This window comes from Sminthopsis crassicaudata, chromosome 1 (genome assembly GCF_048593235.1).
Source record: "Sminthopsis crassicaudata isolate SCR6 chromosome 1, ASM4859323v1, whole genome shotgun sequence".
NCBI classification, from domain to species: domain Eukaryota; kingdom Metazoa; phylum Chordata; class Mammalia; order Dasyuromorphia; family Dasyuridae; genus Sminthopsis; species Sminthopsis crassicaudata.
The window spans coordinates 85,409,023-85,425,746 of NC_133617.1; the positions used below are offsets into that span (position 1 = coordinate 85,409,023).

The 16,724-nt window shown below is 34.7% G+C and overlaps 1 protein-coding gene across 2 annotated transcripts in view; it reads left to right on the plus strand.

The window, feature by feature from the left end:
• TRAPPC9 (trafficking protein particle complex subunit 9) overlaps nucleotides 1-16,724 on the plus strand; it is a 968,086-nt gene that overhangs the window by 80,132 nt on the left and 871,230 nt on the right. For both annotated transcript variants that reach the window (XM_074264738.1, XM_074264741.1), the window contains one exon: nucleotides 9,988-10,131. In XM_074264738.1, the coding sequence (XP_074120839.1) occupies nucleotides 9,988-10,131 (144 nt within the window). The remainder of the gene's footprint in view (nucleotides 1-9,987; nucleotides 10,132-16,724) is intronic.

Sequence of the window (16,724 nt, forward strand, 5' to 3'; positions counted from 1 at the left end):
ATAAAACTATTTGAGGCTGTTTGATGTGAAGCCTTAAAAAAGCCCCAAAACCAAAATTTAAAGCCACTGGGAGCTACTTGCTCCCATTAGAAGCTTTTGAAGCATTCTCCATCAGGATCTTGGGCTATGATAGCAGGGTAGGAAGGAGACAGCGAATTATTCTTGGTTCTTCAAAGGCCTCTTTGTGCTGTTCTGAGCCACTGGCTTTGGGTTGAATTTCACGATCAGTTTCACATCTTGGTCTGGATTCATGGTGTAGAAATAAACTCTATTGGCCAGGTGCTAGCCAAGTCAAGCTTCTTGTACTCCTCTGGTGAGATTTTTAATCATGTATAATGTACTTTGTAGCTGTTTGCTTAGAGGTATTAAGCTGAGTGTTTTGAAATATATAGTAGCTTCAGCAGGCTGAGGACCCAGGCTGGTCACTATCATCCAGTTTATTAAGATGTCACCTATGGGCAAGCACAGCAAGTAGTCACTTCCATTAGGAACTGGGTTTGAAAGTAGGTTTTTGAAGTAACAGGGAAAGTTGGACACTGATCCTTGGTGCACCTAAAGCCTGGAAGTATTCCTTAATTAACCTCCCTGTTGCCATCTACACGGCTGCCAATCAACTGACCTTGTGTCAGCTTCTTCACATTTTCTGGTCTATTATAGATCACATGACTCAAGCCTTGGAAGTTGGAGAGATCCTCCAGAAGTTTACCTTTCTTAATCTCCTGCTCCTGATCAAAAATTTTCCCTTACATGGTCAGTACAAAGGCTGGATAGCCTTTTTCCAAATTTAAGGGACTTGTCCAAGGCCTCACAGTTAGTAAATATCAAGTGTTTGAGGGCAGATTTGAACTCAGGCCATCCTGTTCTAACCATTGTTCCACCGGAACTCCTAAAAGGTGTAGGTCAGCATGATGCTTATAGTTAAGTACCTATTCAGTGTGAGATAACGGTTCTCTATGGTGATGTAATGGTTGCATGTGCTCAGTGTGTGGTAGTGATGTAATCGTACTTGAAGTATTTAAGGGCTGGGACAACTGGGGACGGCTTTCAGCCACAGCTCTCAGCCATAGACACAAGAGAAGATGCCATATTCCAGACTCCATCTTTGACCAGCCACCTGCCTCCTTCTCTCCTCCACTAACCAAGGGCTCAGGCTAATTCCAAGGTCCTCCAGAGAGCTAGCCCGGACATTACAAACCACAGTGCCTAAGGGCTCATGATGAAACATCACCTAGCTGCCCCATGTCTCTACTAGTTTCTCATCAGTTCTGAGGAGTCCCTGAATAGAAGAAGGAACTCAGGTTAGAAAAGTCCCTTCCTCCAGCATCCTGACAAAAAAGGCATCCACTCTGGCTACCCTTCCTTTCCAGATTTCTTGACCATTACTCTCCTTCATACACTGTGCTCTAGCCAAACCAGCCAGCTTGCTGGTCTGCAAAAGTAATCTTGCATTTAGGATCAGGATTTTGAAAAAGAAAGAAGGAAGAAAGGATTAAGCACTTATTAAGCACCTACTGTGTGTTAGGCACTGCACAAAACTCCTTACAAATATTATCTTTCTTGATCCTTAGAATAGCTCTATGAGGTGGATGTAAAGTTCCCATTTCACAGAAGAGAAAATTGAACCTTAGAAAAGTGAAGGGACCTGCCCAGGATCATACACATAATAAATGGCAGAACTGAGATTCGACCCTAGATCTTCTGATTTCAGTTCCAGGAAATTCTATTTCCCATAGAATCAGTGGTATCAGATTCCAATGAATATTCTTTTTTTTTTTTACCTAAACCTTCTCCATCATATTTTCCATTCCATTGAATTTCTATGTGAGTAGATTTCTTAGTATATATTGCTGCTCTTATAATAATAGTGGTAAAATAATAATAATACTTGGCATACACAGAGCATGTAGGTTTTGCAAGTTGCTTTACAGTTATCTCATTTCATTCTCACAACAATTCAGGGAGCTAACAACTATTATTATCCCCATTTTACAGCTGAGAAAACTGAGGTAGGAAACATTTTAAGTGACTTGTCCTTTTCTTTATCTGATTCATTTAAATAAAATATAACCATTCACAGCCATATCCCAATTATGAATCCAATCTTACTAAGTCTCAGTCTAACAATAATAATCAAATGCTCCAAAAGTTCTGTAATCTCATTGATATAGGCACTTCTTGTAACTCCTATATACCTGTTCATCCTTTGTAACTTTTGTCCATGACTTCTCACAAGGATACCATAGGAGTACATCCAAAATGCTGGGGAGCTTCCTTATGTTTTTAAAATATTATTTGGGTATCATTGGAACATAGAGACTGTCAATTTGCTATTTCTCATTTTTACTACATGACCAGCAGATCTGTTTTTCTACTCATACATTTTAGCTTCATTTCTGAATAATTCCTTATTTATATTGCATTTTAGCTTGCTCATAACCACCATGTACCTCTTCATTACTCTTTTGGTGACCTTCAGCTTTTCCTTTTTGGAGATTATATTATTCCATGACTTACTCATGTTGTAAATGACTTTACAACATTACTGAAATTATTTTAGTGTTACAAAGATGGGATTTTGTTTTAGGGTGTCATCACAACAGCTGTATGATTTTTAAAAAAAAAATACAATCTTATCCATTTTCCTTCTCTTCAATTCTGGGCCCAGCTTTTTGACCATTTGCAATATTTGTCCATAGTCATTATGTAGTGTCATCTGAATAGGAGCTTCTTGGGGGAGTCACTTCAATATTTCTAGGGAATTCCCTCTTCAATTTTACTCTTTGGTACTTCTACATAATAGTGGTAAGTTCCTTGGAAAAGCATAGGTTCCTTTTTTTTTTTTTTTTTAGCTTCTTTTGATATTATCAGAGGGCCTTTGAAAAAAGCTATCTGTTATATCTTTCAAGAATCTTGTATGATTATTAAAATATGCATGGGCAAAACATTGTTGAAAAATTGCCTCAGTTGTTTCTGCTCCCTTCCCTCATTTCTTCGTATTTCTTTTTAATATTTTCTTTTTTTTTGTTTACTTATCTATATGAATTTTATTGTTTTCCCCACTAGATTATAGCAGTTTGAGGATATTTACTGCCTAACTGATATATAGCACCTAGCATATAAATGCTTAATAAATGTATATCGATTAATTGAAATTTTTCTTGTAACAAGTCAGGTCAAGCAACATTGACCAACCTCCCATGTCATATGCAGTATTTCACACCTTGGTGAATTAAATTTAAACTTTCTATTTAATAACAGCCTGTAAATTTTATCAATCAATACTTTGTTCCATGTTTATAGGGAACTTCTGGATAATTTAAAAATATTTTTATCTACATATTGTATTCAAGCTTTTACATTTATATATTTTATAATGATTCTTATCTCTCTGCATCCTATTTTCATTGCTGGTTACTTTGAGTTATGTAGTACTTTTGTAGATTTATAATATTTTGTGTATGCATTTTTATATATATTCTATACATAGTATATTTTTATATTTAGTATTTTGATTTTTGTTAAAATTTTTTCTGCTTTTGTGTTTTTGAAATCAAAATATGTCATTCTTTTTTGTGTCTATTTTGTAGTGATTCTGTCACATGTTTCTGATTATTTTTTATTGATTTCTTATTTGAGAACTTTTATTTCTGCATTAATTTCCATTCTGTTTTCTTTTTAAAATTCTGTTTTCAACCATCCTAGAGTTTATCCTAGAGAATATTCTTATTCCTTTTTAGGTGGGGATTCCACAGAATTAATTAGTTAATTTGGAGGAGCAACTGTTAGGAGGTAGTAAGGTCTTTTGTCAGCGGCTTGAGCCAATTAAGTCTCAAGGATATTTTCATTACTGTTATAGGGAAAACTAGTTTATCCTGTGTAAGAAGGACCTTAATGGATGTTGCTTTAAGTAGGTTTATTAGAGTTGGTTATTAAGTAGGAAGTGTGATGAGTGTGCATCAGGGAGGCAATTAAGGGAAACTCTACCTTCACAGAGTTCTTTATTGTTTTTTTTCGGAAGGAATTTTATTGTATAGAAATTTCTATTCTTGCTCTAATTTTAATGAACACATATTGGATAATTTGTTTATGGAGATAGTAGGGTTGGGAGTCACAATCTAAGAAGTAATTATAGTCCAATTTTGCCTGAAATCCTAGCTGATTCTTTTTTTTTTTTTTTTTTTTTTTTTGGAAAGAAAATTCCAAGAGATGTCTCAATAATTGAAGCTCCTTTCCTTGCTCCCCCTAATTATTGGCATATGATGCCTCACCCCTAGCCTTGATGCTTTTCTTGAATTTGACATCTTTTTTCCTTCCTGTCTAGCTGGTATGTGATTTACTCTGGTGACACCATTGCTTTTTTTCTTCTTGTAATGATCTTTATCCAGATACTTTTGTGCTTTGGATTTCTGCTTCCTGGATTTCCTTCCACAAATTTATCTTTTTGATGTAGAATGTGACTTCTCATTGATTTATCTTGTTACTTTGGAATAAGGCATATTTATCCAGAATCATATTTTAGTTATGGGTTTCAACCCACTGACTTTCAGTAATAATTAGGAGGTCAAATTTGTCCCTTTTCATTTGGCTTGTTACTTTTATTTTGTGATTTTGGTCTAGATCTCAGTGTTTATGAATTTTATTGCTTGCACTTTCCTTGGAGTTTGTTTGCTATGAATTTTGATCTTATCAATTGGTATCCTACTTCCCACAATGTGGCTAGGCCCTTTGTCGAGGGTGCAGGATGTCCTGCTGGCTTATATGAAGCCTATGAAGTTATTTGCACAATTGATGATGAGTTCTAAGCAAAAGTACAACAACCTCCCATTGCTTGAATTCTATAAGTTGATAGTTTTGTATGGCCCTAAAATGAAATTATGAATAACCAAATGACCCTTGGCAGAATAAAGGTTCCCCACTTCTGTCTTGTGGTATCTAGTTTGCTATATATATATGTAGGCATCTCCCCTCCCTCGTCACCCCCTGAAAGCAATGTTTGCTTTTAATCTTTGTCTTTTTTTATTTTATTTTATTTTATTTTATTTTATTTTAATTGTTTTGGGCTTTAAGCAGATAATGTTTTTTCCAGTCCTTGTTTAGCTCCACTCCATCCTTGACTAGGAGCCAGTCATGTTTAAGCTGTGGTAGGGGTTTAATAAATAATTGTTGAATTGTTGGTGAGTTACTTACTTCAAGAATGTAGGCAGAAGAAAAAGGGTAGTTCTATATTTCCAAAGCTTCTGACTTAGAAAGATTCTCCAGAGACACATGTGATAGCAGGAAAGGAAAGAAGCTATGAGAAACATTTCTGAATTTCCAGAATGCTTTTTATACACATTCTCCTTTCATCCTCATGATACCGACCTGTGACGCAGATAATATGACTGGTATTGGTAAAATTTTTATTGATGAGATAACTGAGACTTCACACAGCTAGCAAATGGTTGGGAAGGGACTTGAGCTCCATATCTGTGTGCTTTATTTTGTCTTTTTTTTTTTCCAAAACAAATCTTAGAATTTATATCTTGTGCCATATTCTTTGTTTATTCTGGATATCCTTCTCCACAAAATCTTCCTTGTAACAAGAAAAACTCTTTTTTAAAAATTTCAGTAGCATTTTAATTTTTCAACAATCGTTTTTGTAGGAGTTTGTGTTCCAAATTTTTCTCCCTCCCTACTTTACTTTCTTCCTCCCCAAGATAGCAAAAAAAATGATACAGATTACTTGCCATTCAGAGAAAAACTCTTAGCAGAAAGCAGACTGACCAAGTCGGATGGTGTATACCAAATTTCCCATTTCTTTACTGAAAGGAAGAAGGTTTGTTTCCTCATCTTGTCTTTGGAGTTTTGATTGATTTCATAATTCTTTATCATTCATTTTAATTTTAGTGCTTCTTTTGCCTATCTTATTACGTATATTGTTCTTCTGGCTATACTATATGTCCCTTTTTATGAATATTTTGGTATTTCTTTGAATTCTACCTATCTGCTTTATCTTATGGTAAAATCAAAGTCTATCACATTCTTATACAGCAGTTTGCTCAGGATTCCTTCCTCTGTCCATGGCCATCTACCCTATTTCTAGTTTTTGTTATCAGAAAAAGTGAATATTTTTATTACAGGTAGGGTTTTTACACTGAACTTCCTTTAGTAGCAGACTTCTTTCCTGAAGGAAAAAAAGCCAAGCAACTCTACTTTCACAGTTCTGTGCCCTTTTATTTCTTTACTTTTAACTTTTTGGAAAGAACTGAATCCAGTTATTTTGGATAGCTCAAGTGTCCTTTACTTACACACATGTGGAATTTTTTGCCAGAATGACATATTCTCTAAACTCCCAACCTCATAGTTGCTGTTATCACAGTGCAGATTTTAACACCTTCCTTGATGTAGTTGTAGATCTGCATTCTAAGAGAGTGAAATGATCAAACTAGAACAAAACCTGTAAACTGTACAGACCTCATAAATGTATGGGTGCTGCAGCATTTTATTTTAGCAATTGAAGTATGACAGGGAAATAAATAATGACCAAGAAAGATTTATCTAGCCCTGTCCTCATAAGCTTCTCTGATACCAGCAAATGTTCTTTTTGCTTTAGACATACCCAATACATTAATAAGCTGAAGACAGTAAGACCCTAAACGCTTCTGTTGTCTGCTGTCAGCACATTTACTGCTGACCCTTTGGAGTATCTAGTTAGAGGAAAACTTTTTGCAGGATTTTATAATACAGCGTAATATTTCCAGAAGGGAAAAAAAACCTATTTGTTTATTGACTGGAATTATAAAGTAGCAGAGGAGGAATTCTTCCTGGAACTTTTGATTTTGTTACAGGCTTGTTAAGGAAGTTTTTGGTAGGTGTGGGGATTGGATGGTCAGTATGCATTGGTGCCAGCAGGTAAATGGACACTTGAATTGCAAATGCTTTTAAACATAAACACACAAAAATTTTTTTTATGACCAGAACAGCTGCTTTATCCTAGTAGAGACCTGGTACTTCTACTTGACATGGAGGTATTGTCTTTCCATAGATCCACTTTGTGACTTTTTTTTTTTTTTTTCCCTCTTGTTTCTTTTTTTCCCTCTCCTTGTCATAGTTACCTTTCATACAAATATCACTCACTTCTGAATTATGTGACACAGGTGGGGAGGAAATGAGGACAGCACATAGCATCACAGATGACAATGCTAATCATTTATACAAGATTTCAACTCCCCAAATTATTCTGTGCCAAACCTTAGTACTTTACAATGTGTGGTAGAAAGGGGCCTGAATTTGAGTCAGAAGTCCTGGGTTCTGGTCCTAGCTCTGCCATTTGCTAGTGGTACATTTTTCAAAAAGTTCATTGAATTCTCTATGTGCCAATTTATTAGCAAAGACAGTTTTTGCCTTATCCATATCACCTCACCAAGATGTTGAGAGAATCAAATAAGATAATGGATGTAAAAGTGGTTTGTAACAATAAAGAATTCAAAATATTTTATTATATAAAAATAAAGAGTAATTGGAATGTTATTGACTTGTACTTGGGGAGAAAGGTAAGTTAACTCTCATGAATTGAAATGGTACTTTTGAAGATTAAAAAAAAAAGTTTAGACTTGTGCTTTTAATCATTGTAAAAGAGCTCCTGGTGGAGAGCTTCATCCACCAAGCCCATTGGAACTTTTCCTCAATTCAGTTTATATTTAGAGTAGCTTGGGATCCTGAGTTGCTTAAGTGGCTTGCTGAGGGCCATGTGGCTAGGATGTGTGATATTCTGGATTTGATCCAGGTCTTCCCGCTTCTAAGGCTAGCTCCTTTCCAATAGGCCATGCTCCTCTTCTCTCATCAGTCTTTTTTAAGATTAAGCTTTTGCTTAAGATTCAACAATTGCTTAAAATGAACCTTTTCATTGATGACAAGTTCCTTTATAGATGGGAACATTTATGTATTTTCTTCAGAATTCTGTGTGTTCTCCATCTTAAGGGAAAATTTATGAGACAGATGGCTAACACAAAGGATAGAGCTCAGACCCAGATGCCAGACATAGGACTTTACTTCAACACTATGTGATCTTGGGCCAAGCAACTTAACCTCTGCTTGCCTCAGTTTCTTCAGCCATAAAATGGACATAATAATAGCACCTCTCTCCCATGGTGATCATGAAGGATCAAATGAGATAATAATTGTAAAAGTGCACATATTCATGCTATTATTATTTTATTAATGTTGAGAGTGCATGACTTTTTGGTTATTCTTTGTGTTCTGTCTTTTCTGTCTATGAGGGATTACATCTTTTCTATGAACAGTTAAAAAGGGGAGCTTTACAAACCAAATAGATTTGCTAATGGCCAAAATAGTGGCCGCAATAAATCCTAAAAATGGGAAGCTTACTTTTAAGCATTAAGAATGTTGTGCTTGAAAAAATTATCACCTTAGTAGTTTATTGGGCTTATACACTTTTTCTAGTTGTAGTTGCAGATCTGTCTTAACAGCAAAAGTCTTTGTATTTTATAGGAAAGATAATTTGAATTACACAAGTTATGGCTTAGCCAATATTAATGTTCAGCAGTGCCATAAACCCAGGCTTACTTGTTGTTAATCCTCTCTTAGCTAGATCATTAGTTGTTTTTGTATTTTTTTTTTAATTCAGTAATTCCATATTTGGTCCAATTTGAAAATTAGAAAATAGACTTAATAGGATAGCATTGAAGTTAGTCTAATTGGATCTTCTTGAATTCATGACTAAATTAGATACGACATTTATTAAACCTCTAAAGAAAATTCATTGCTTTGCTTTTTGGTGCTTCTGCTTCTACTGACAGATAATTTTAGAAGACTTTTTTTTTTCTCTTACCTTCAACTGCTATGTTAAAGGTACTGTGTTACTGTTTTTGTATTTTAAAGAATTCTTAAGATACTAGTAGGCATTATGACTTACTGGAAAAGCCATTTTTAGGGATTTAGAATCTAAATGCATGAACAATACCATAGTTCTTAACCTCAAGCATCTCACAATACATAAAAAATAAGTGTCATACAAGATAGGATATGATTATATCAGAGGGATTAAAAATTTCTTTGTTGGAGAGGATATTCATGTTGATGAAATCATAGATTCATAAAGTATTGAAGTCAGTGTGGGGTTAATAAAGACCTCTTAAGATATCACAAGTTCTGGGAGTAAATCCTTGCATTTTTACAAATTAGATCTTTCTATCCCTAATGGTGAAAGAGTTGATGATTATTTTTTTGTCTCAAACTTCTCCTAGTAATTCAGTTGCAAAATGGCTTTTCTCAAATTGTGTCCAGTTGTATCTTATATTTTATATAGCTATCAGGAAGGTTTTAATTTCATTGTACAGATGGTAGAGCTGGAGTTCCCAAAAGGACTTGTTCAGAGGTCCAGGACTTGGGTCAGATCTTCTGAGTCCAAGTCAAGTGTTCTTCTGGTTGATAGTATTGGACAAAGTAGTTAAAGACTTTGATAACATGCTGAATTTCAATATTCTTTTCTATTTGGTGTGTATGTCTATAATACATGATTTTTCTTTATTTTTGATAAGGGGAATACAGTGTAGTAGAAAGTGTGTTAGATTTGGAGTTGTAGAAGTAGGAAGGACAAAATTGACAACTGATTGGTTGTGTGAGGTAGAGTGAGGAATGAAGACTTAATAGTGAAGTTGTGAGCTTGGGAATGGGATGGTGATACCTTTGGGGGAAAAAAGGGAACTCAAAGAAGAATGGATTTGGGAAAAAAAGTAATGACATCTATTTTGGACATTGGTTTTGAATTCAGACTCAGTTACATGACTCTTTGTATCTATAAAATGAAGGGCTTGAATCTGTTGATATTTGAGAATTTTTCTAGTTGTAAATGCTATGATGCTATGAGAGTCAAAGCAATTTCTTTTTAAATAACCAAGTTTCTACATGTTCATCATTATACATTTCTTTAAAGGCAACTTAACATTTTTTGAACACTTAAAAATGTTTCTGGTCTTTCCCTTGCAGGAACTCATAGAGGATGGGCAGCAGTGCAGATGCGTTTGCTTCATGAATTAGTGTATGCTTCCAGAAGAATGGGGAATCCTGCACTCTCAGTGAGACATTTGTCTTTCCTTTTACAGACTATGTTGGACTTTTTGTCTGATCAGGGTGAGTAAATTTTATGAAAAATTCATTTTTCTCTTTAAAGCAAACTAACACCTGGAGAATTCCAACACAGATAAAAGGCTGGCCATTTCTCTGCCTCAGCTCAGGAATTGTTCTGGGAAGTAAATAAATACAATCCAGCAGGCTATGCTCAGCTACCTATATTTGTGATTCAGGGTGCTCATTATAAGTAAATATATAAAAGGCATTTATATCTCTTTTGGAGGAAGTGATAGGGAACAATTGTGGTACTGAAAAATAAAAAGAAGTGAATAAACATTTATATAGTGTCTATATTTGCCAGGCACTGGTATGACCTGAGTGATACATTAAGGAAATTATATAGGCAACTGAATGAAAGAATAGATTGAAGAGAGGAGAGATTATAGGTAGATGACAAATTAGATAAGTATTAAAATATTACAAGAGGGAGGTGATATATGGAAAGATAGGTATGATTTTGGAAGCTCAGGGACCAAATAAAATAGGACAAGATGATGATTTGAATATTAGGAAAGGAGGAAGAGAGAAGAATTAAAGATGGTTTTGACATTTTCAGTTTAGGTGACTAAGAGTATAGTCATGCCATTAGTAGGAACAGAGAACTTGGGAGAAGTGGCAAATACTGGGCAAAAGGGGATGAATTTTTTTTTGGAAAACACTTAGCACAGTACCTGGAACATGTTAAGTGTTATATAAATGCAGGCTTTATTACTACTATTACTATTATTATTATTATTGAACAACTGTCCTCTGTTTATAACATCTAGGGAAATTCCTAGACATCTACAATCTTGAATATTTGGAGTCTTTTTTTTCCCTGCCAGAGGAAGCTATCAAGTGATATTCTCTCCTTCAGTAGCTTCTTCTAGAGTTTGCTGTTTTTGGCTATTACTGCCCTTTCTTTAGTTCTTCCAAGTAGAAGGTCCTTCTCATTTTTATCATTTTAATTTACCCATGAACAATAATTAGTTATTGCCAGAAGGAAAATTCTGATTTTTAATTTGAAGCAGTGTGGTGACATTCTTTGATCTGTGGATTCTTTTCATGTTCATTTAATATTACAGATAGAATATTAGTTAATTTTATAGGTATTTCATCCAGAATTGGCACATGGTTTAAAACTAGACACTTTGTAGTAAGGCAGCTAGGTGATCCCATAGATAGAAGTTCATGTTCTGCTTTAGACATTTAGCAGCTATGTGACTTCACATTCAGTTTTTTCATTTGTAAAACATCTGAATTTTGTGGCTTCTAAAGTCCCTTTCAGTTGTTAAACTGTGATCCTAATTTTTACTTTAGTGAGTGCTAAAAAGAAAAGTCAGTTCTTTATTTAGCTCTGGCCATATGTGTATCTTTCTCTGTTTTCCAAATCATTTTCTTTCCTTAAAGGAGTTTTTAGGAAGTTATACTTGACTCCTTGCTGTTGTCTCTCCTTAGTGCCGAGTCTCTTTTCATACCTCAGTTTTGAAAATATGTTTTTATGATATCTCCCAGAAGTACCAGAGAGGAAAGTAAATAAATTCTAAATCTCAATTTGAATTAAGTTATCCTAGTAAGATTTATTTCTGTGATACTCACTTTTTTTTTTTTTAAAGTTTGAAGAGCCTCATCATCTCAGTTCTGGTAGTTGCCAAACACTTAGACTTGATTAAATTAGATTTTTCAACCAACTAGTTGTGTGAAAAAAAAGATGCTTCCATAATGATAATGATTATTTTTTTACTTTTCTTTCTTTCTTCCTTTCCATTCATCTCTTCTCTTTCTCCTCCTCTCTTCTCTATCTCTATCCCTTTCTCTTTGTCTTTTTCTTTCCTCTCACTTTTCTTCCTTTTTAAAATTATCTATGTATAAGTATTATGTATGTATTTTGTTATATATGTGTAAGTATTATTAAAAGCTGAGAGTCCTGGAATCAAGAAGTACAACCTACAATCAATAATCTTGTATAGTTATAGAGTGCTTTATATGCATTATATCATATGAGCCACCTAACTACTCTGTGAAGTATAGAAGATAGGTATTGTTATTGTTTTAGAGAATTGGAGAGGTTTAATGACTTCCTAAGCTTTCACAAATCAATAAATGCTAGTCAAGCTTAAATCCAGGTATCTCTCTATTCTAATCTTCTAACCACTTTCCCTTCTTTCTTTCCCTTCTCTTCCTAAGGGCAATAATTTCCATTGTACCAGTTTCTCTCATTACTACCTCTTAAAAAATCTGAGTTGGAAGGGACTTGTCATTAAATTTGATGATCTTACTGGTAATAAGTATATAAAGATTTATCATCCTTATCTTGAATTTAGGCTCAGATTTAGAGGTAGAAAGGGCTTTAGACCTGGGCCAATCACTTATTTTACAGAATAGGAAATTAAGATGATATTTCTTTATTTCTTTCTTTATTTCTTTCTTTATTTTTTATTTAGAATTTTTTTTCACAGTATATATGCATGAGTAATTTTTTAAAATAATATTATCCCTTGTATTCATTTTTCCAAATTATTCCCCCCTCCCTCCACTCTCTCCCCCCAATGACAGGCAATCCCATACATTTTACATGTGTTACAATATAACCTAGATACAATATATGGGTGTATATCCCATTTTCTTGTTGCACATTAAGTATTAGATTCCGAAGGTATAAGTAACTTGGGTAGATAGACAGTAGTGCTAACAATTTACATTCACTTCCCAGTGTTCCTTCTCTGAGTGTAGTTGTTTCTGTCCATCATTGATCAACTGGAAGTGAGTTGGATCTTCTTTATGTTGAAGATTTCCACTTCTATCAGAAGACATCTTCATACAGCATTGAAGTGTACAGTGATCTTTTGGTTCTGCTCATTTCACTCAGCATCAGTTGATGTAAGTCTCTCCAAGCCTCTCTGTATTCCTCCTGCTGGTCATTTCTTACAGAGCAATAATATTCCATAACCTTCATATACCATAATTTACCCAACCATTCTCCAATTGATGGACATCCATTCATCTTCCAGTTTATAGCCACTACAAAAAGAGCTGCCACAAACATTTTGGCACATACAGGTCTCTTTCCCTTCTTTAGTATTTAAGATGATATTTCAATCAATTAATTCAATGATTTGCCTGAGGCCATTCAGATGATAAGTGGCAGTGCTATATTTGAACCCAGAGCCTTTTCAATTCTAGTATCTTTTCCTGTAAATTTCTTCTTCTTACTTAACAAACTTTTTTCCCCATAAGAAAATAAATTTCACATGCCATAATAATAAAGCATATCTGTTAACTAGAGCATCCACAGTTGTGACTTTGTCCCAGAGAGATTAACCAAAATGACAACTCTGTCTTGTTTATATTGAAGAGATGTCATTTTTGTTTTCATGTAAAATGTTATTGTATTATGTTGACTCTGTGAGGTCAAATTAATTAATGATGCAAAGGTAGTTAGGTTGAAAGTAGAAGAACTTGGGCGATTTAATAATGTTGAACCAATAGGAAAGTCCTTAAAGGTTTTCAGGTTAATGGTAGTTGCTTTATTTGGAACTGTTCGGGAAAGGACAGAAGTCAAGAGGTCTAGAACGTTCTCTTCTCACCATTCTGATAGTAACTAGCTTGACTTCAGACAAAGTAATTTAATTCTTTATGACCTTTATAAAATTTCCTCATTTATAAAATTGGGCTATTATTATTTTTGTATTGTAATCTTGTTACTTAGGATTATTTTTATTTCATGGTAACCTTACATTTTTGTAGTATTTTAAATGTTTTCTATATAACATAACTATGAGGAAGGGAATGCAGGTGTTACTGTTTCCATTTTGTAGATGAAAAAACAGACACTGCTAGAATAAGCTTGTTTTGTATTTTCTCATCTGTGTGCATTTAATTTCTTTAGTGCACAGCGGCTAAGAAGTATTTTTCAGTTATTATATACATAACTTTATAATTAATATTTTCAGTTACTTAAATATTAGAATTTTATGCAATAATGTGATCAAGTCGAAAACTTGGAGAGCCTTTCTAGTTCTTTTATTACATGTAAAAATGTAGTGGTGAAAGACTAGTTGAAATTAGAAACTCTGGTTTGAATTCCTTATAGTTATCAGATCTTGGGAAAGTCCTTAAACCAGGTGTTCTCAAACTATGGCCCGCTGTAGGATGCGCCCGCTGAGGAAGTTTATGTGGCCCACTGGATTATGGCAAATGGGCTGAGGGGCAGAGACAGAGTGTGAGCTTTTGTTTTTACTACAGTCCGGCCCTCCAACAGTTTGGTACAGTGAACTGGCCCCCTATTTAAAAAGTCTGAGGACCACTGCAAACCTTTCCAAGTTTCTAGTTTCTCTTTTAAAATGGGATTCATATTTTCTGTCCTTTTTGCTTCACTTTCCAGTAAAGTTCTATTCTTATACCTCATCACAATGTAGAGTGTAGAGTAAGTTTTTTTGAATTCTCAGAGGCTTTGAGTCCAAGATTCTGATTGTATCCCAGTTGTTTCAAGAACCAGCCTAGCTCCACTTGGAGAGGCTCAACATCACACTAATTGCAAGGTGATGAATTTTTCTACCACAGCAGAGAACATCCACTAAGTTATAGAGAGATTGCAACCTGCATCAAGGAAAGGGGAGTACCCAGGCTGACCAAAATTGTAGATCTTTCCAGTACTGATGTATTTACCTCACCGGATTGTTTTAAAGATAAAACAAAGTAATATGCCTACAGAGTCTGTGTATTAAAGGAGAAAATAACAGTTTTGTTTTTCACATGTTGACTGTGAAATGCCAGTGGGCTCTTCAGGAAGACCTATCTAGCATAATATTCCTTTGATCTTCTCATTTAGAAGGCTCTTTTATTATCTCTTTGGTAGCATAGTAGGTGCTGGAGAGAGGTGGTTTGATAGTGGTTTTCAACAAGTACTCTTTTTTTGTGTAATCTACGATTCACAAGATTTAAAAAGGGAGTATTTTATAAACTTGTAGTATATCATTTAACATAACTATAGTTTTATAATCTATGATGACTCTGTTCTGATTCTTATATTTTCTACTTTTTTCTCTGTTCTCTTGACAATCCTGATGTAAAAACACACAGAAATAGCATGTATGGAACCATGGGTACATGGAATGGAGCCTTTTTCTTACTTTATGCTGCGTGTCAAACTTATAATCCTTTGTATCTACCTGTTTTTTCTACTGTGACCTCAAACTCAATGTGAACCAAAACTAGCTTATTGAATGTGCCTCAAATCTTTTCCCCCCTTCCTCCCCCTCTTTCTTTAGAGATATCCCTTAGTCATCTATATTTAAAACTTTGGTTATGATCTTTTTATATGCCATAACTCTACACATATATCAATTGTCAGGTCCTCTAGCTTTGCCTCACTTAGAAATTTTCAGTAGTTTTCTTTTATCCTGTAGGATAAGAAATGAAATCCTCAGCTTAGCAATTAAAACAATCTAAAACCGACATCCTGCTTAAATTTCTAGTCTTATTTCCTTTTACTCTCCCTAATGTACCCTCTGGTCCCGTCAATGATGTACCCTGTGTGTGATATTTCATCTCTTATCTCTATGTTTTTGTTTGTGTGGTCTCCCTTGTCTATAATACAGTCCTTCAATTCCATCTCTTATAATCCCTAGCCTTCTTCTTCTTCTTCTTTTTTTTTTTTTAAATTTATTATTTATTTATTTAGATTTTTTCCCCCACAGTATATATGCATGAGTAATTTTTTTAATAACATTATCCCTTGTATTCATTTTTCCAAATTATCCCCCCCCCCTCCTTTCACTCCCTCCCCCCGATGACAGGCAATCCCATAAATTTTACATGTGTTACAATATAACCTAGATACAATATATGTGTGTAAATACCATTTTCTTGTTGCACATTAAGTATTAGCTTCCGAAGGTATAAGTAACCTGGGTAGATAGACAGTAGTGCTAACAATTTACATTCGCTTCCCAGTGTTCCTTCTCTGGGTGTTGTTGTTTCTGTCCATCATTGATCAGCTGGAAGTGAGTTGGATCTTCTTTAGGTTGAAGATATCCACTTCCATCAGAATACATCCTCATACAGTATTGAAGTGTATAGTGATCTCCTGGTTCTGCTCATTTCACTCAGCATCAGTTGATGTAAGTCTCTCCAGGCCTCTCTGTATTCCTCCTGTTGGTCATTTCTTACAGAGCAATAATATTCCATAACCTTCATTTACCATAATTTACCCAACCATTCTCCAATTGATGGACATCCATTCATCTTCCAGTTTCTAGCCACTATGAAAAGGGCTGCCACAAACATTTTGGCACATACAGGTCCCTTTCCCTTCTTTAGTATTTCTTTGGGATATAATCCCAATAACAGCACTGCTGGTTCAAAGGGTATGCATAGTTTGATAACTTTTTGGGCATAGTTCCAAATTGCTCTCCAGAATGGCTGGATTCTTTCACAACTCCACCAACAATGCATCAGTGTCCCAGTTTCCCCACATGCCCTCCAACATTCATCATTATTTGTTCCTGTCATCTTAGCTAATCTGACAGGTGTGTAGTGGTATCTCAGAGTTGTCTTAATTTGCATTTCTCTGATCAGTAGTGATTTGGAACACTCTTTCATATGAGTGGAGA